At 39.4% G+C, this 20,110-nt stretch overlaps 2 protein-coding genes across 2 annotated transcripts; both read right to left on the bottom strand.

The window, feature by feature from the left end:
* Window positions 1–961: 961 nt before the first annotated feature.
* LOC149492816 (uncharacterized) lies at window positions 962–3,758 on the bottom strand. Its single transcript, XM_089715958.1, has 5 exons — window positions 3,506–3,758; window positions 3,219–3,394; window positions 2,213–2,660; window positions 1,758–2,070; window positions 962–1,253 (listed from the first exon to the last, which is right to left on the bottom strand). Exons 1-5 carry the CDS (start codon window positions 3,756–3,758, stop codon window positions 962–964), a joined length of 1,482 nt encoding a protein of 493 aa, XP_089572084.1.
* Window positions 3,759–17,835: 14,077 nt separating this feature from the next.
* LOC149492815 (uncharacterized) lies at window positions 17,836–19,892 on the bottom strand. The gene has a single exon (XM_089715957.1). The coding sequence runs from the start codon at window positions 19,849–19,851 to the stop codon at window positions 17,836–17,838; it is 2,016 nt and encodes a 671-aa protein (XP_089572083.1). The 5' UTR covers window positions 19,852–19,892.
* Between the last annotated feature and the right edge of the window lie 218 nt (window positions 19,893–20,110).

Raw genomic sequence — 20,110 nt, 5'->3', positions numbered from 1 at the left:
ATAGGTTTAGGCTTAAACATTAAAAACCTAAAAATAACACAAAGAAAACGTAACTAGACAAAACCCTAGTAAGGGCGGTGGCACGGGCGTGCTGGACTTGGCATGGGCGTGCTGGAACTCTCAGAGGCTAGCACAGGGCGGGCTTGGCATGACACAGGCGTGTCGAAACTCGAATCGTAACTGGACCCGTCGGCACGGGCATGCTTGTCATGGCATGGGCATGCTAGGACTTCCAGAAGCTAGCATGGTCAGACTATCTGTGGCATGGGCGTTTCTAAGATTCTTGGTCTTGGGCATGTCTCGCGTCCTGGGCTTCCAGAGTCTGGCACGGGCGTGCTAAGAGTGGCACGGCCATGCGTCTTTTTCCTTGTTTTGCATCGATCCAAGTCTTCCAAATATTGAAGTTCAAGTTGCTTCGCATCAATCCCCCCCGCGTCAAAAGAATTTGACCTCGAGTGATCATCATCGAGATAGAACGGAAATAAATCAGCAACATTGAAAGTCCTAGAAATCTTCATGTCTTCGGGCAAGTCATGTACATAGGCATTATCATTAATCTTCTTAAGTATTTGAAATGGGCCAATCTTTTTGTTATGCTTAATATTTTTAGTTTAATTTGCATCTGTCTTAATTTTGCCCTTTATTCAAGCAATTTTTTCTTCACAAAATTGCCCGAGGCCTATGCCTTTTTGAATCCACTCGTAGATTTTATGCCAGTAATCCCTGTACTCTTTTTTCTATTAGCCTTTGTTTGGCAAGCTGCTGTAAGTTTTCGATGAGATCTTTAATACTGTCCTAAAATGATTCATGATTTATTGGAATCAAGCTTCCTCTGTCCTCAGCCACATTCCTTGCGAAGATACACCTTGACTCAATCACCCTTTATAAAAGATTTATGTCGCCGGTGTTTATCAGCTACAGCTTTATATTTTGCATTGGCAGTAGTGATGAATTGTTGCACTTACTTGAATACTTCCACGTGCTTAGAAGCCAAGTTATTAACTGCAATGCTCTTTTCTACACCTGCTGGAAGGGAAAGGAGATTAAGAGTTTGTGCGGGTACCTTCCAATAGACAACTGCAAATGGGGACATCTTGGTGGAGCTACGCATGGCACTGTTGTAAGCAAACTCTGTTTGGGCAAGAGCAAAATCCCACATGTTCTTCTTCTCGCTACAAATGCACCTTAGAAGATTGCCAAGAGTTCGGTTCACTACTTCAGTTTGTCCATCAGTTTGGGGATGAGCGGTGCTGCTGTAATGAAGTTGAGTATTGAACCTCTTCCACAAAGTTGTTCAAAATTGAGCTAGAAACTTCGTGTCTGGGTCAGATGTAATTGTTTTGGGAATGCCATGCAAATGCACAATCTCCTAGAAAAATAACTTCGCTGTGTGATGAATCATTAGTTTGCTTGCAAGGAATAAATTGTGCCATCTTGGAGAATCTGTCTACAACAACAAAGATAGAGTCAGTTCCGCATTGAGTTCGAGGTAAACCCAACATAAAATCCATGGATAAGTCCTCCCAAGGTTGTTCTGGTACAGCCAAAGGAGTGTAAAGACCGGTGTTTTGAGAATGGCCCTTTTGTGTCTAGCAAACGGAACACCTTTGTACTAGCTTTCCTGCTTCCTTATTCAGTTGTGGCCAATAGAATCTCGCCCCAAGTGTCCGCTCAACCCTCCACCATGGACTTCTCTGATTAATTTTTTTCAAAGGGAAGACCGAGGGATGCATAACCTATTTTCTTTGAATAAGTACCCATCATGAATCAAGAAACCGTCGGTAGGCTGTTTAGCATCAATCTTTGCCCAGGTGTCCGTAAAATCTTCATCCAAGGCGTATAGATCTTTAAGAAAGTCGAACCCAACAATCTCTTGCTTGATTGTGATCAATAGGGTTGCTCTCCTGCTCCAGGCATCTGCTACTGTGTTGCATGTTCCTGACTTGTGCTTGATGACATAATGGAAAGCACCAAAATAAGTTGCCCAACAAGCATGCATCTTACTCACTTTCTTTCGAGTTTGAAAATGAGTTAGAGCCTGATGATCAGTGTAAACAATGAACTCACGCCCTAACAAATAATGTTCCCAAGTCTTGAAAGCTTGAAAAACTGCATACAACTCTTGTTTATAAGTAGACCATTTTTGCCTAGTTTCATTCAACTTCTCACTAAAAAATGCAATAGGATTTCTAGATTGAGACAAAAAAACCACCAATTCCAACCCCACAAGCATCACAATCTACTTCAAATAGTGTATCAAAGTCAGGTAAAGCAAGAATAAGGGCGAAAGTAAGCTTATCTTTGATTTCTTCGAAGCTCTTATTTGCAGCTTCAGTCCATACAAATTGTCGAACTCTCTCCTTCTTCAAACAATCTGTGATGGGAGCTACAATGCTACTAAAGTTCCTGATAAACCGCCTATCGAAAGTGGCAAGACCATGAAAGCTGCGAATTTCAGTGATGTTCTTGGGAATGGGCCAATTTCGAATGGCCTCAATTTTTCTGTCATCAATATGAATTCCTTCCGAGCTAACAACATACCCAAGAAATAGAATCCGCTCTGTCATAAAGTTGGACTTCTTGAGATTGATATATAATTCATTTTCTGTAAAGCCTCTAACACCCCTCAAAGGTGTTGAATGTGTTCTTCCTTGTTGCGACTGAAAATCAAAATATCATCAAAATAAACAACTACAAACTTGTGCAAGAAAGGATGCAAAACCTGAGTCATAAGTCGCCTGAATGTGCTTGGTGCATTAGTCAACCCAAATGGCATAACCAACCACTCATATAACCCCTCCTTGGTCTTGAATGCAGTCTTTCATCCATCTCCCTCCTTGATTTTGATTTGATGATACCCGCTGCAGAGATCTATTTTGGAGAACACTATAGATCCCAACAGCTGGTCCAACATATCCTCCAGACGAGGAATAAGGAATCGATACTACATCATGATCTTGTTTACTGCTTAACTATCAACACACATCCTCCAAGTCCCATCCTTTTTTGGTACTAATAAAGCAGAAACCCCACAAGAACTAATACTCTCCTGGATATGGCCCTTCTTCAATAATTATTCTGCCTGTTTCTGAAGGATCTGACTTTCCTTTAGGTTCATCTTATAGTGCGAGCAAGTTTGGTATCTTCGATCCAGGGATGAAATCGATTTGATGTTGCATGTCACGTAAAGGTGGGAGTGTCGAAGGTTCTTCTGATACAACATGAAATTTGTCAAGCAACTCTTTGATTGGTGGAGGTATTAGCGCCCCTTCATTAAGGTCTGCCTCTGGTTTGATCAACAATGCCAATGCACCTCCAGACTTCTCAATTGCACCAGATAATTCATGCACGTTGGAAGAAACAGCTACTATGGATTGTCCCTCCACTTTAGAAGCTTTGGATGAAGATCCAGAAGGTAAGACAATGATTTACTTGTTCTTCTAAGTAAACAAGTATGAATTCTCTCTTCCCTTGTATAATGCATTCACGTCAAACTACCATGGACGTCCCAATAGTACTCTGTAGGCATCCATATCCACAACATCACAACTGACACAGTCTGAGTATGATTTTCCCATTGAGATGGGAACTTTGCAAACCCGGTTTACTTCAATTGTTTGACCCTCTTTAATCCACCCTACCTTGTATGGTGAAAGATGTGGTTCGGTTGGTAAACTGAGCTTTTCAACCAGCTTCTTAACTATCAAGTTCTCACAACTGCAACTGTCAATGATAAGGCGACACACTACTTCACCCATTCTACATTTAGCTTGGAAGATTTTTCTCCGTTGAGTGTCACTTTCTTATTTTAAAGAGTACAAAATTTTTTGAATCACATATGTAACTTCACTGTCTTCTAAACCTGCCAAGGACCCATCTTCTTCGTCTTCCACTTCTTCAAGCTCAGTCATCTCATCGACTACATCAATTTACAGACGCCCGTCAGTGGCCCCCCTACGCTCTGGACATACATTAGAGGTATGCCCTTGCTTTCTACATCGGTAACAATAGTCTCCAGTTGGTTTCTGGTACGGATTAGGTTTATTGTTTCTATCTACTATAGAAGCCTTATCCCGGGAGTCTTTCTTTTCTTCGGTTCAGGGCTATTTGAATTCCAATTATTGACAGGGGTTGCTGCTCTTGAATTCTGTCCATTGGAATTTCTGTTAAACTGTTGATTTTCGGATGGGTAGGATTGCCTGAAATTCTGGGTACGACTAGACGGTTGTCTAGACTACCAATTAATTCAATCCTCCACATGTTTGGCCATCTCAATTGCATCTATCAATGTGAAAATCGCAGCTACACCCATCATACAAATAATATCATGGTTCAATCCCCTCTCATAATGAGCTACTTGTTGGGATTCGACTTCACAATTGTCATAACGAGCCTGTAGTCTTAAAAACTCTTCCGTATACTCATCAACTTTTTGGTTTCCTTGAAAACAATCATGGTACCTGTTGTACAGAATTTGAGAGTGATCACTAGGAAGGAAACGTTGCTCAATCATCTGTTTCATTAAAATCCAATCATGCATAGGTTCAATCCTTCGACAATGGTGTTCGTTTTGAACAGAATGCCACCATGCTGCTGTACCTCCTTTTAGTTTATAGGCTACAATAGAAACCTTGCGTTCATCCTCAATATTCATGACCTCAAAAAATCGTTCAACCTCCGCTAGCCAATCAAGAGTGCTTTCAATATCTAACGATCCTGAGAAAGGTTGAAGATCGACCCTTATCTTGTATCCTTCATGAAAGTTGTCACCATTGCCTTGGTAATCTCGACCTCCATCATAACGATTTTGGCGTCTTGCAAAGTCTGGTTGTTGCTGATTCGGCCCTGCTGTTGCAGCTGCAGGTTGTAGGTTGCCTTGTTGAATTACGAGTCAACTGTCTAATCTGTTCGGTTAACTCATCGAATTTCGCCTCTATGGCTGTGAGTCGTGCTTCATGATTGTCGGCCATGAAGATATTTTGCCTTTCAGCTCTGGTACCAACTTACGCAGAATGGTTACATGAATGGGAAAAATTATTATACTCCGTCAGGAGTTTTGATCAATAACGTATGATCAGACAAAATAAGATAGAGAAATAGATTCTCAAAGAAGTTTATTGATTTGAATAATGATCAAAGATAATGAATGAGTTCCTAATACAAAATAACATATTTATAGGTTTAGGCTTAAACATTAAAAACCTAAATAACACAAAGAAAACGTAACTAGACAAAACCCTAGTAAGGGCAGTGGCACGGGCATGCTAAACTTGGCAAGGGCGTGCTGAAACTCTCAGAGGCTAGCACAGAGCGAGCTTGGCATGACACGGGTGTGCTAGAACTCGAATCATAACTGGACCCGTCGGCACGGCCGTGCTTGTCATGGCACGGGCGTGCTAGGACTTGCAGGGGCTAGCACGGTCAGGCTATCTGTGGCACGGGCGTATTTGAGATTCTTGGTCTTGGGCGTGTCTCACATCCTGGACTTCCAGAGTCTGGCACGGGCGTGCTAGGACTGGCATGGCCGTGCATCTTTTTCCTTAGTTCGCATCGATCCAAGTCTTCCAAATATTGAAGTGCAAGTTGCTCCGCATCAGATTGATTTAATCACAACTAAACAATCACATTCAATATCAACATTAGTAATTCCTCTTTTCACTTTTTAACCAACTTAGTGCTTCCTTAACTCCCATCACCTCTGCCATAGATGCACTAACAGCACAATCCATCAATAAGCACTTACCCCCAAGACACAAACCTCTGGCATCACGAAGGATGAAACCAACTCTAGATTTCTTGGACTGTAAATCCCATGCTACGTCAATATTCAATTTCAATCTACCATCTACAGACAGGTCCACTTAGACTCTATTCTGCTACCAACCACCCAGACCTTTTGTACTAGCTGTTGTTCGGCTTCTTGTTCAGAAACAGTGGCCCGATGAAGGATAATTCCAGCAGCTACTCCACAATTACTCCACACATGCTTATTTTTGTTAAACCAAATCTCCCAGGCAATAAAAAAGACAAAGTTTAACTGGTCCTTAGAGCATCTATTGACCATCGACACCATCCATTCCTACAATGAAAAAGCACCCTCCCACTAACCAGTAACAGCCAACTCCCACACTTGTCGAGCAATAGGGCAGTTTCACAGCATATGCATCTCAATTTCTTCACCTATTCCACAAATCGGACAATTCATAGTCACCTCCACCCTCCTCTGTTTTAGATTAGATAGCACCGGCAAGCAATTAGATAATAAACGCCAAATAAAATTTTTAATTTTACCAGGGACATCAGACTTCCATATAATACGCCACATCTCTGTTGTAAAATTCAACTGAACCTGCTGCGCTTGAGAGAGAAGGCGATACCCACTTTTAACAGTATAAATGCCGCGAGATTCCCACTAGCTCCACACTTCATCTGTGCTCAGCGATGTCAATGAGATTTGCTTAATCAGCTTCACTTCATCTTAGTTAAAATGCATCGATAAACATTTATCATCCCGAGCACACTGATTCACAACCATTAAATCATTAACCACCATATCCTCCATTCCAGATTGGTTCTCACATTGAATATAAGGATAGCTCATATCTGGTAAACGTGGCATATTAAAAACCAGCATTCATCTCCCATTCTCGATGCTCCTATAACAACCTCGACGAAGAAGAAATAGACTCGCATGAATGCTACGCCGATGTAGCTTGGATTCCGACCAATTTCAGCATTAAGAATAAAAGAGTCTTGATAATATCGCGCCTTAAATAGGCGAGAAACCATAGAATCTGGATTTGCCAATAATCGCCAAGCCTGTTTTGCTAACAAAGCGATATTGAAATCTCTAAGAGCTTTGAAGCCAATACCACCAACCTCCATAATGCGGCAAAGTCTGTTCCATGAGAACCAGTAAAGACCCGAACCTCCACCACTTCCATTTTTCCACCAGATACAATTCATGGCCTTCTTGATAGGATCACATATGTTAATGGGCAACAATAATACATTCATTAAATAATTTGGAACCGCTTGCACTATTGACTTAAACAAAATTTCTTTTTCTGCCCAAGAAAGCAACGTCCTTTTCCAGTCCTCTAGTCTCTTAGAAACCTTCTCAATCACATACAAGAATACTTCATTTCTATTCTGACCAACAATTGAAGGTAAATCAAGATATTTTGAATTGTTCACCACCTGACTTACACCTAGAGGCCCACAAATATTCGAACGAACATCTGCTGTTGTATTAGCACTAAAATATTAGTCAGACTTTGCAAAATTCACAAGTTGTCCCGAGGCTTGCTGATAAAGGTTAAGACAATGCTTTATTACATATGCATCTGCTAGGGTCGCCTTGAAGAAATAGAAAGTATTGTTTGCAAAGACCAAATGCGATACTAAAGGCATCGCCCGCTGCACCTTACAACCATGAAATTGCCCTGCACTTTCAAACTTGACAAGCAAAGAAGACAAAGCCTCAGCACAAATTAGAAATAAATAAGGCGAGATGGGATCGCCCTGTCTTAAACCGTGGGATGGAATAATAGGGCCACAGTGTTTTCCATCATGAAGAATATGATAGCGCACCATAGTCACCATACGCATCACCTTAGTAATTCAATCCATACAAAAACCAAGCTTTATCAACATATTCTACAGGAAAAGCCATTCAACACGGTCATAGGCTTTGTTCATGTTCGTTTTTAGTGCAAGCTCCCCAACACGACCCTGCGTTTTCCTTTTAAGATGGTGCATGAGTTTATATGCAATCATTACATTATCTGTAATTGCCCGACTAGGAACAAATGCACTTTGACAATCTGAAATCACATTAGATAAGCAATACTTCATCGATTCGCTAATGCTTTACTAACAGTCTTGTTAACCACGTTGCATAAAGTGATTGGGTGCAAATCAGAAACTAATTCCGGATTACCTTCTTCGAGATTAAGATAATATTAATATCATTTTTCTTGGAAAATTCATATTATGATTCAAAAAAGCAAGGCAAGCACTACTCACATCGTTGCCAATAATATGCCAAAAAGCTTGATAAAATCCCAGGTTCATGCCATATAGCCCTGCCGCTTTATCTGGATGCATCTCTTTCATTGCCGCCTAAATCTTCTCAAATGAAAAATGGTCTAGCAAGCATCTCATTTTGCTCCTCTATTATTTTTAGCTGCATACACACTCAAGAATAGTCTCCATATCACCCTTTTCAAATGTGAAAAGCGCAACAAAATAATCAACAATGTGATCCGCTAAACCATTATTCCATGAAAGCCAAGATCCATCTGCCCCTTTCAGCTGCACAATAATATTCTTTTTCCTTCTAACAGAGGCCATAGAGTGGAAATATTTGGTATTACAATTCCCTTCTTGCAACCAATACTGCTTTGCTCTCTGTCTCCGATAAATCTCCTATTGCTTTAATAGAAGAGCATAAGCATCTGCTGAACTGGATAGAAACAGCATTCGTTTTTGCTCTATAACGAGCCATCTGAGAATGAGCCTCCCTAATCTTCAACTTAAATTTGGCACGCTGAGCCTCACAACATTGAGAAAGATGACGACCTCAATGCTCGATCTAATCTTGAAGAGGTCGACCAATGCCTTCACTCCACCCAGAGCATACCACCTCTTCCACGTTAACTTCCTCTAGCCATGAATTCTCAAACCTGAAAGCCTTCCTAACATACCAAATAATATTAATCCCTAAGTTCAGGAATATAGGGATATGCTCACTCATTGTTGCCTCAAGATGGTACACATGTGCTTTCGAAAATAATAAATTCCAGTCAGTGGAGACAAGTGCCTTATCCAACCTTTCACACACACACCTAGTTGTATTACACCCTCTTTCTCAAGTATTTTGTGTGGGTCCCAAATATATATGGCACAACCCAAGAGGGGGGGTGAATTGGGTTTTCTAAATACTGAAATAAATTTTGTAAATTCTAAACATGAATTAGAATTCTAAGTGCAGCGGAAAACACACAGAACTTTGTGAGAGTAGAATATGGATTAGAATCTCCTCACAATGTTCTAATTTTAGATATAGAAAGTATGTGCAAAGTGCAGCTATTGATTAGAATAGCTTCACACTGACTTGTATAATATCAGAGCTTCTTTATGAAGGAAAGTTATTGAACTTAGAACTTCCTCATAAAGTTTGCAAAACCATATAACGCTATGTGAAAGATAGTTATTAAAATTCAGAACTTCTTCACAGAGCCTTAATCAAATATTAAAGTAACTTTATGATGGAGAGTTATCAGGATTAGAACATCCTCATAAAGTCTAGAAAATAAAATAGAAACCCAAACAGTGAATTATATTGCGAATAGAACAACAGTTAGAACATTGTATATTCACTTTATTAGAATGCCAGAGTTCTAACATTTAGAATAGATGAGACTTATTGCTGTTTTAGAACATCTGAATTATTAACAATTTCAGCGTTTCTAAAAATTAAACAAGAGTGTAAAAGAGATAGTATCAACCAAACTTCAGAAATAAAGAGATCAACACCGAGAGTTATAGTGGTTCGGCACTAACTCGCCTACATCCACTCCTCAAGACGCATCTTGAGATCCTCCACTAAGTTATCTCTTTTAAAGGGTAAGAGACAAACCAACAGTACAAGGCAATAGATCAAAAACCTAGATCTACCCTTTTGTCCCACTAGATTTTCCAAAGGTTCTAGTTAAACTCAACCCTTTCTGTTTTTGGTAGAGTGCAGAAAACTCGATTCAAGACATTACTATCCCACACATGGAGAAGGTCGCTTGATAACCTCTATCTCAATAGCTTCTAACCTAAGCTATTACACACAAAAGTTTAACAAATAACGAGCCTGTCTACTATAGAATACAAATTCTAAATAGACAGAAAGAAACGCCTATATAAGCACAGGAAAAACAATTTTATCAGATTAGAAGATCGATTAGAACACATAATTGTTTTTCAAAAGTAATTGTAAAAATTCTTTTCACTTCAAATATTGAAAACGTTAAGAATAGAGATGAAAAGAAAATGGGGGTAGAGTAGGTTTTGAGAGAAAAGGATTCGTTCAATGAGAGAGAGTGCTGTTAAAACAAATACTCTTACTTCACCAAATGTTTAAGGCGTGAATGTTCCTTTATATAGGAAACAAAGGAGCTGTCACCTTTTGGAAAGAGATCAGAATATCTTCTTTCCTTATTTAGAAGATCTGAAAATCTTTGTTACCAAAAATTATTTTATCTCTTTTTGGTAAGAGAATAAAACCCGATTTTCACTTTCCTTTAGAAAAGATTTTCGACAGCATTTATTTTGGAGAGAAACTATTTGCGGAAAGATGCACTTACCAAAACCGAAAGAGATTTTCCTTCATTTTTAAGGTAAGAGAATAACTTTAAAACACTTTAGATCTTGCAAAATATATTTTCGAAAAGGTGAATGATTTTATTACCAAAAACATTAGAGAAGAAATCTCTTTAGTTTTAGGAAAATAAATCTTTTCGATTTGAAGGAATATTTTCGAAAATAAATTATTTTGAAGAAAACTAATTTTCCGAGAAAATATTTTTGAGATAGAAAAGGATTTTTGTGCTCATATATGGATTTTCTCTCTATCCTACAAAGTTTCCTAAATACCTAGCTACTAGGTCTTCGAAATCTTCACACTCAAAGTAGGATTTGCCTTGTATGATTTTCTTTCCAAAGAAATTCTGCATAAGAATAAAATTAGCACAAGTAACATAATTTTAAATTTATTCGTTTTTGTATTAATCATCAAAATCCGAGATTACAAATCGACCCTTGAGCCAACATTTTGACCCCCCACATAACCTAAGTCCATCAATTCAGATTTATCTACTGTTGTTCCAAAATTTCGAATAAGCTAAGAAGGATGATGATATATAAACTCCACGTTTCTCAGACATATATAAGAGCTCGTTGAAATCCCCTGCAACCACTAAAGGCAAAGTTGATCTCGATCTTAATGTTTCCAATAACCTCCACGATTCATGATGCCGGCTTCTATTTAGTTGCCCATAAAAGCCTATAAAACGAAACTGAGGTATACCCTGCACAGAAACTTTAACATCAACATGACTGTGGCTAGAGCTGATGAATGAAACCATGGGCCTTTCCTTCCACAACAAAGCTAGTCCACCACCATGACAGGTAGGAGGGACCACATAAATTCCTTCAAAACCCAGTAACTGCCTGACCCGATCAACTCTATCAAAACCAATAAGAACCTCCATCAAAAACACCAAATTGGGCGGCTTTAAGGATACTAAGTCCTTTAATTCATTAACTGTACATGGGTTCCCAAGCCCACGACAGTTCCAACATATCAAACTCATTGATCTAGGCAGGCCTAGGAACTAGAACCTGCCTCTAACAAGTTTTTTAGTCCATCATTAGACTCCTCAATCTCCACAATCTGCCCCTCCTTATCCGTTCTCCTTTTTAGGTCAAAAATATCTAAAGCATGGTGTCCAACTTCAGTGCTGCATGTGGGTCCTATATTCTCCTTACTATGCACGAAACCGCCTAAAGTTATCTCGTGCGAAAAAAACGATGTATTTCTAAGGTTGGCAAGAGTTTGTGTGACATCCCAGGTTTGGGGCACAACACCTTAGGCGAATCCCACATCAGCTACGCACAAAGTGGAAGTCCTATACATAAAGGGTGGCAACCTTGAACTAGTGTGACGCGTTTTGGGCTGGTAGAGCGGAGGTTTCCCTGGCCCAGAAAATAAAACCGTGAGGGTTCAGGCCAGGTTTGGCATCCAAAGCGGACAATATCACACTAGGGCTGGGCTGTTACAATTTGGTATCAGAGCCAAAGCCTTGTCCCTCTGGCCGGTGGTGGGGCAAACCTCAGCGAGGACGCTGAGTCCCTAAGGGGGGTGTATGTGATATCCCAGGTTTGGGGCACAACACCTTAGGCGAATCCCACATTGGCTACGCACAAGGTGGAAGTCCTATACATAAAGGGTGGCAACCTTGAACTAGTGTGACGCGTTTGGGCTGGCAGAGCGAAGGTTTCCCTGGCCCAGAAACAAAACCGTGAGGGTTCAGGCCACGTTTGGCACCCAAAGCGGACAATATCACACTAGGGCTGGGCTGTTACAGTTTGATTAAGACTCAAGGGCTGACGTGGTATCTGATCCAACTCCATTGGAACTGCTTCCAAACCGCCTTTACTTCCATCTTGTAAGTTAGCTTCCGATAAGAGCCGTTTAGCCTCGATATTAGTAACTTTTCTACTCTCAGCATGCATCCAGGCCCCATAAGCAAACTGATCCTTCGTTATGTCTGGATGATCAAAAAGTTTTGAACAAAATTTATCAGAATGACCAATGAGTCCATAGAAAAAACAAACAGTTGACAACCGCTCATACTTAAATGTAATCCCCAACTTCTTCATTTGCATCTTCCTCTTCATAGGCTTATGAATATCCAAACTAAGTCGGATGTGTAACACCCACCGCCCAGTCCCGAGAGACCCGACGGCGGATGTCACATTCGGTGCCGGAGGCACCGTCTTAACTTAACATATAAATCGGAAAATCCTAGTATGAATTAGAAGTGATTTAATATTCACAAGTTTAACAAGTAGTATTATTTTTTTAAAAAAAAATGATTTGGGAGAAACCTATAGAAAAACTGCAAGAGTTTCCCCTAAACATAGACATTGCCAAACAAGTGAATACAAAACACTCCCAATTTCAAAACTCCAAACTCCATCAAACTCCAAGAACAACACAATAACACTCTTCTAAGGTCTAACTACAACATTTGCGTATGCATCAATTAGATACATTTAGTTAAACATATTACTTTGAATTTTCTGCACAATAAATAAGTTCCAAGTCTATCTTCCAATAAATACACCCAATTAATTTACAATAATATACTTACAGTATAAATTACATAATAGAGTCTCCAAAAATGGACTACTTATACATGCCATAATACTTAATTACATAACACACTAATCAACTACCAAAATATCTCTTCAGCTCTGATGCTACTCTTTTGGTCTTCAATCAGCAATATAAAATCCAACCTACGCGTGATAAAATCAACACGCTGAGTATAAAACTCAGTGGTACTCATAAAACACAACAAACCAATGTTGCGATGGCAACACACTTAAAATATCAATTTTCATCAAAACATTTACAATCATAAAATCATTAACGCTTTAATATACATTTACATTTATAATAAAATGATCAAATAAAACTATTAATATTTTATTCGTTCAAATCATAAAAGTACACCAATACATATACTGGTTATTTAGAAAACCATGTAACGTAATATCCTGCTTTGACAATTCATTTAATAACATATAATCATTTATTTCCAAGCTACCTGAAAAATATGTTTACAAGGGCTCACATACACTTAGGAGAAAAAGAAGCAGATAGGTTTTCAGAATAGATTCAGAATGGCCTTAGGTCGCCAACAGATTCAGAACATATAGAGCGCGTCCGCCCTAACAGAACATAAGGCACCCACGTGCCTAACATATGATCATAGCTTCTTATCAAAATGGCATCGAATGCCGAGCATGCTCATTAGACAGAATAAAATCAAATCACGCATCAAATTCACACCAAGTATATTAGAGCCCAAAATCCATTTTTTTATTCTTATTTTTATTCTGACTTTCCATTGCTCATAAAATTTATTTTCTGTAGTATTCATAAAATTACAATGAAAACTGAATTTGAACTGAATTCATTCATGAAACGTCTCATACTTAAACCAAAGTACTTAACATTGGAAATTTCCAGCATAAAAGCAATCTTGACCTTTGTTGAGTTTTTAATACATAACTTGACTTATATATCTCCAAATTGAATGAAATTAGATTCATTAGAAAGATAAGACACAATTATACAATTGTTATGAAGGAACCATAACCCAGATAAATCTGCAAGATAGGCAAAATAAGCTAGGAACACAGACTGATAGTCCAGACCGGATTCAGCAGAACCAAGTCCAATGTTTATTGAATTTCTCCGTAACCAGACACTCAAATTAAACCAATCGAACACCAGGGCAATCTCAAGACACAGGGTAACAAATCTCATGAAGAGCTCAACACCTAATCTTGCCATTATGGTGGTCAAAATAGTCACTCAATCTATTGCTTCATGTGATACGTTACAACAGAGTCAGTTTAGGTGTTTTAGTCATAAGTTGAGCTATATATATCAAAATTGGACACAACAGGATGGGTTGGAAAGCTAAGAAATATACCTACAACTTTTATGAAGGACTCAAATACAGAGGGAAAATAAAACGAATAGAAAAACAGTCCTTAAACACACCTATTAACATTTTCCCTTGGTAAAATTCTGCCACTTTTGGAAGAAGAAGAGAAAAATAATTTCTTCATAAATTCAACATATAGGTAGGCTTAGAAAACACTCAAGAACACATTTATACAACCAAATTCCAGCAATCAAATCATTTCATACCAAATCCCAAATTTTCACAAAGTAGTACAAACTTCACAAATCCAAAAATTGAAGTAAGGTTAGTGTGTTTATGAACACAAACCTTTAAAACAACTTGAATCAAAGCTCCTTAAACTTTGGTCTTGCCTTTATCTTTGTTAGAAGGCTCTCCACCCTCTACATGTAATAAGCTCAAAATCAAAACAAAGAAAACAAAGAAAAGAAGAAATTGGAGCATGATTAAGTATGTATATGCTAAAATAAAACTCTAAATCCAAAAATAATGAAGTTTACTTCACCTAATGAATTCTCCAAATTCCTTGAAATTAATCCCTAAAAACCACTTCTCAAGCTTTAATCTCTAGATTTTCTTACTTTATTCAAGGTAAATGGAGTGAATTTGGTGAATTATTCAAGTAGAAAATGGAGAAAACAAAGAGAAGAGAAAGAGAGGCTAAAGGTGAAATGGAGGAGAAGAAGATGAAGTTCACGTTAGATGGAGAAGAAGAGGAAGAAAAATATTGCTCAAATAATGGAGTTGACTAAAGGGTAGTTTGGACTTTTCACCAAAATTGGATGGCTAGGATTGAATGTAAATCTAATCTAATGGCTCCAAATATTCTCCAAATTAAATTCCTTCAAAATATTATATAACACAACAAAATTCTCAAATTTACTCCGTAAAAATAATTCCTCTAATTTCCTTAATTAATATAACACCATTTCAAATTTAGTCCATACAACTATTGCCTCTAATTTCCTTAATTAATATCACATCTTAAGTTACTACTCACTAATTCTCTAAAATTCTCCAAAAATATTCATTACTTACTTTCTACCCATAAAAATCATGCATGCATGCATGCTCCAAAAATGTGACATAAAATAGTAACCATATATAATAATTTTTCTGGACCAAAATAATACCGACTCCCGGACCGACAGTATTATTCACAGACAGATAAACTACTATTTCAACACAGGAAAAATAGGGCGTTACAGCTCTTCCCCCCTCAAAGAATTTCGTCCTCGAAATTCACCTGAATTAAACAACTGAGGATGTTGTTGTCTCATAATGTCTTCACTTTCCCATGTGGCTTCCTCGGTCTTATGGTTTCTCCAAAGAACCTTTACCAAAGGAATTCTCTTATTCCTTAGTTCCTTGACTTTCCTAGCAAGTATCTTCACCGGTTCTTCCTCATAAGTTAAATCTGGATCAATAGTAATAGATTCAACTGATATCACGTGTGATGGGTCGGACCGATACCTCCTCAACATAGATACGTGGAAAACGTTATGGATCCTATCTAGGTCTGGTGGTAAAGCTAGTCTATAGGCCAATGGACCCATACGCTCAATGATCTCATATGGACCAATGAACCTAGGACTAAGCTTACCCTTTCTTCCAAATCTCAATATCTTTTTCCACGGAGATACCTTAAGGAAAACCTTATCTCCCACTGCATACTCTATATCTCTCCTCTTCAAGTCTGCATAAGATTTTTGACGATCTGAAGCTGCTCTCAATCTATCTCTGATAATTTTGACCTTTTCTTCTGTATCCTGAATCAAATCCGGACCTACCATCTTGCCCTCGCTCAATTCTGACCAACATAATGGAGTCCTACATCTCCTACCATAGAGCGCTTCAAAAGGGGCCATCTGAATACTCAACTGATAACTGTTATTATAGGCGAATTCGATAAGTCGAATGTACTTCTCCCAACTGCCCTCAAACTCAATAACACAAGCTCTTAACATATCCTCCAAAATCTGAATAACCCGCTCTGACTGACCATCTGTCTGAGGATGAAAAGCTGCGCTGAAATTCAGCTTAGTACCCAGGGCCTCATGTAGCTTCTTCCAAAATCTAGAAGTAAATCTCGGATCTCTATCTGAAATGATGGATGAAGGAACTCCATGTAATCTCACTATCTCATCTATATAAAGCTCTGCATACTGCTCCATGGTGAAATCGGTCTTAACAGGAAGAAAGTGTGCTGATTTAGTTAGTCTGTCAACTATTACCCATACAGCATCTTTCTTTTTAGGAGTTAAAGGCAATCCAGTCACAAAATCCATTGTAATCTTATCCCATTTCCACTCTGGAATAGCAGTAGGGTGTAACAAACCGGAAGGAAACTGGTGCTCTGCTTTAACTTGCTGGCATGTCAAACACCTCGACACATAATCTGTGATATCCCTCTTCATCGCCGGCCACCAATACTGTGATTTCAAATCCTGATACATTTTATTACTGCCAGGATGCATAGCATATGAACTACTATGAGCTTCTTTTAAGATACTCTTTCTCAACTCTGAAATTTTAGGCACACAAATTCTGTCCCCAAAGTACAAGCAGTCGTCATCTTTAATCATAAATCTCTTTTTCTTTCCCTCTCTGGTTAGGTCTTTCCACAAGGCAACAGTCTCATCATCCTTTTGTGCATCTCGAATTTGTTGAAGTAGGCTAGGTCTAATCACAAGCTCTGCCACAAGTGCACCATTACTAGCTACAGATAATCGAGTATTCATAGCACGTAAAGCAACCAAGGATTTCCTACTAAGTGCATCTGCTACCACATTCGCTTTACCTGGATGGTAATCAATGGTAAAGTCATAGTCTTTAAGCAGCTCTAACCATCTACGTTGTCTCAGATTAAGCTCCTTTTGAGTAAGCAGATACTTGAGACTCTTATGATCCGTATACAGATGACATTTCTCACCATACAAGTAATGCCTCCAAATCTTCAAAGCGAAGACTATAGCTGCTAACTCCAAATCATGAGTAGGGTAGTTCTTCTCATGTGGTTTAAGCTGTCTAGAAGCATAAGCAACTACCTTACTCTCCTGCATAAGCACACAACCCAATCCATTATGCGAAGCATCACTATACACATCATACGGTCTACCCGAAACTGGCTGTGTCAACACTGGAGCCTCAGTAAGCATCTTCTTAAGCTTCTCAAAACTATTCTGACATTTATCAGTCCACTCGAATCTGACATCTTTTTGAAGAAGTCTAGTCAAAGGAGCTGCAATGAGAGAAAATCCCTTTATAAATCTTCTATAATAACCAGCCAATCCTAAGAAACTCCGAATCTCTGTAACATTCTTAGGTGGCTTCCATTGAAGCACTGCCTCTATCTTCTTCGGATCAACTCTAATACCCTCAGCAGAAATAATGTGACCCAAAAAAGTAATCTCAGACAACCAGAATTCACACTTACTCAACTTAGCATACAACTGTCTCTCTCTCAATATCTGAAGTACAATTCTCAAATGGTGATTATGATCCTCTCTAGTCCGAGAATATACCAAGATATCATCAATGAACACAACTACAAACTGATCTAAGTAAGGATAAAAATCCGGTTCATCAAATCCATGAAAACTGCAGGAGCATTCGTCAACCCAAATGGCATTACCAAGAATTCATAGTGACCATAACGTGTCCTAAAAGCAGTCTTAGGTACATCTGATTCCTTAACCCCCAGCTGGTGATAACCCGATCTCAGATCTATCTTTGAGAACACACTAGCTCCTCTCAACTGATCAAACAAATCATCTATCCGAGGTAATGGATATCGATTTTTCACTGTAACTTTATTAAGTTGTCTGTAATCAATACACAATCTAAGTGATCCATCCTTCTTCTTTACAAATAATACTGGAGCACCCCATGGAGATACACTAGGACGAATGAACCCCTTATCAAGTAACTCCTGAATCTGTATCTTTAACTCTTTCAACTCAGTAGGAGCCATCCGATATGGAGCAATGGATATCGGTGCAGTACCAGGCATAACCTCAATACCAAACTCAACCTCTCTCTGAGGAGGTAACCCAGGCAACTCCTCTGGAAACACATCCAAAAAATCACATACTATGGGTATATCATGTACACCAGGGGATTCTGACTCTGGAGCAAGTACACAGGCTAAGTATGCCTCACAACCATGCTGGATCAGTCTTCTAGCACTAGAAGCAGAAATAACATTAGAGAGGTAATCCGACCTCTCACCCACTACTACAATCTCCTCACCAGATGAAGTCTGGAGTGTAATCCTCTTCAGTCTACAATCAATCATAACTCCATGTCTAGATAACCAATCCATACCCAATATCACATCAAACTCCCGGAAAGGTAACTCTATCAGATCTCCCAGAAATACATGGCCATATATTACTAATGGACAAGCTCTATACACCCGATTAACTATCACACTATGACCCAGTGGATTAGTAACCTTCATACTATGCTCTAACATATCAGCATGCATATTACCCAATCTACCCACATGTATGCATAAATATGAATGCGTAGAGCCAGGATCAATCAAAGCATATACAGAAATATCAAAGATAGAGAATATACCAACTATAACGTCTGGGGCATCCTGCTCCTCCCTATTCCTAATAGCATATGCTCTGGCAGGTGCTCTAGACTCAAGTTTGTCCACTGTCTCTGAAACTGGCCTCTGACTCCTAGAACCTACTGTATCGCCATGGCCTCTGCCTCTTCCTCTCGGAATAAAGGAAGCTGACCTCCCGACCTGTGGAGCTGAACTAGCCAAAGTAGGGCAGTCTCGAATTATATGCTCAGTAGATCCACATCGAAAGCATGCCCCAGATAATCTCCTACAAACTCCAGGATGTCTCTGACCACAATGAGTACATGTCGGTAAATTGCTCCATGCAGTACCTCCACCACTAGCAACAGATGTGGTCTGTGACGCTGCTCTACCATAAGGACCATGTCCAGGTCTCTGTATCGGTCTAGACCAAGTCTGTGATGCACCTCTATACCTCTTACTGCTAGACTGAGCCCCAGAAGTCTGTCCAGATGTCATACCCTGAAGCCTTTTTTGTTGGCCCTGCTGATTTCGTTGCCGTCTAGCCTGTTGCTCATTCCTAACGTCTTCAAGCTCTAAAGCTGCCTTTACCAGAGAAGACAATGTTGTATGAGGATGAGCAACCAGATGCATTCTATATTCATCATGCAACCCTCTACGAAAATGCTTGCATCTATCTGATTCAGTAGGAACCATCTCCACAGCATACCTACTTAGTCGGATGAACTCTCTCTCATATTCAGACACAGTCATTTTGCCCTGTTTTAACTCTAAAAACTCAGCTTTACGTTGGTCCATGTAAAGCTCCCCAATATATTTTTGTCTGAACTCAGACAGAAAGAATTCCCAAGTCCTCTTCTCTTTACTGACTGTCTGTGATACTGTTTCCCACCACTGATAAGCTTCCTCCCTTAATAACGAAGTGGCACAAACTAAACTATCTGGAGGTGAGCACTGCATCTGCTCCAATATCCTTTCCAAAGACTGGAGCCAATACTCGGCCGTAGAAGCCATATCATCCCTGCTACCCCTAAACTCAACAGCTCCATATTTTCTCAATTTCTCAATAGGGGGACGAACTGGAATAGGGGCTGGAGCAACTGGAGCCTGGGGAACAGTTCTCGCTACTTGCCTCAAAGCAGCAACTAACTGCTGAACAAACGTATCCTGGTTAGGCCCCGTAGGACCTGCAGCAGCCTGCCCCACTCTCGAGGCGTGCTCCGCATCAGAACCCACAGCACCACTAGCATCATGACCAATAGGAACACCACCA

The sequence above is a fragment of the Jatropha curcas genome, chromosome 11 (assembly GCF_041381405.1).
Source record: "Jatropha curcas cultivar XTBG-Jc1 chromosome 11, XTBG_Jcur_1.0, whole genome shotgun sequence".
NCBI lineage: Eukaryota > Viridiplantae > Streptophyta > Magnoliopsida > Malpighiales > Euphorbiaceae > Jatropha > Jatropha curcas.
This window is presented reverse-complemented; position numbering and strand designations above follow the sequence as displayed.

Excerpts from the sequence above, each read along its gene's own strand:
- LOC149492815 (XM_089715957.1), bottom strand. The coding sequence starts at position 19,851 with ATGGCTTCTACGGCCGAGTATTGGCTCCAGTCTTTGGAAAGGATATTG.
- LOC149492816 (XM_089715958.1), bottom strand. The coding sequence starts at position 3,758 with ATGGGTGAAGTAGTGTGTCGCCTTATCATTGACAGTTGCAGTTGTGAG. Across the intron at positions 2,071-2,212 it reads TGCTTGTGGGGTTGGAATTG|GGCGTGAGTTCATTGTTTAC; the intron begins GTGGTTTTTTTG and ends ATTATTTGTTAG. Across the intron at positions 1,254-1,757 it reads GGTTTCTTGATTCATGATGG|CAGCACCGCTCATCCCCAAA; the intron begins GTACTTATTCAA and ends ACTTCATTACAG.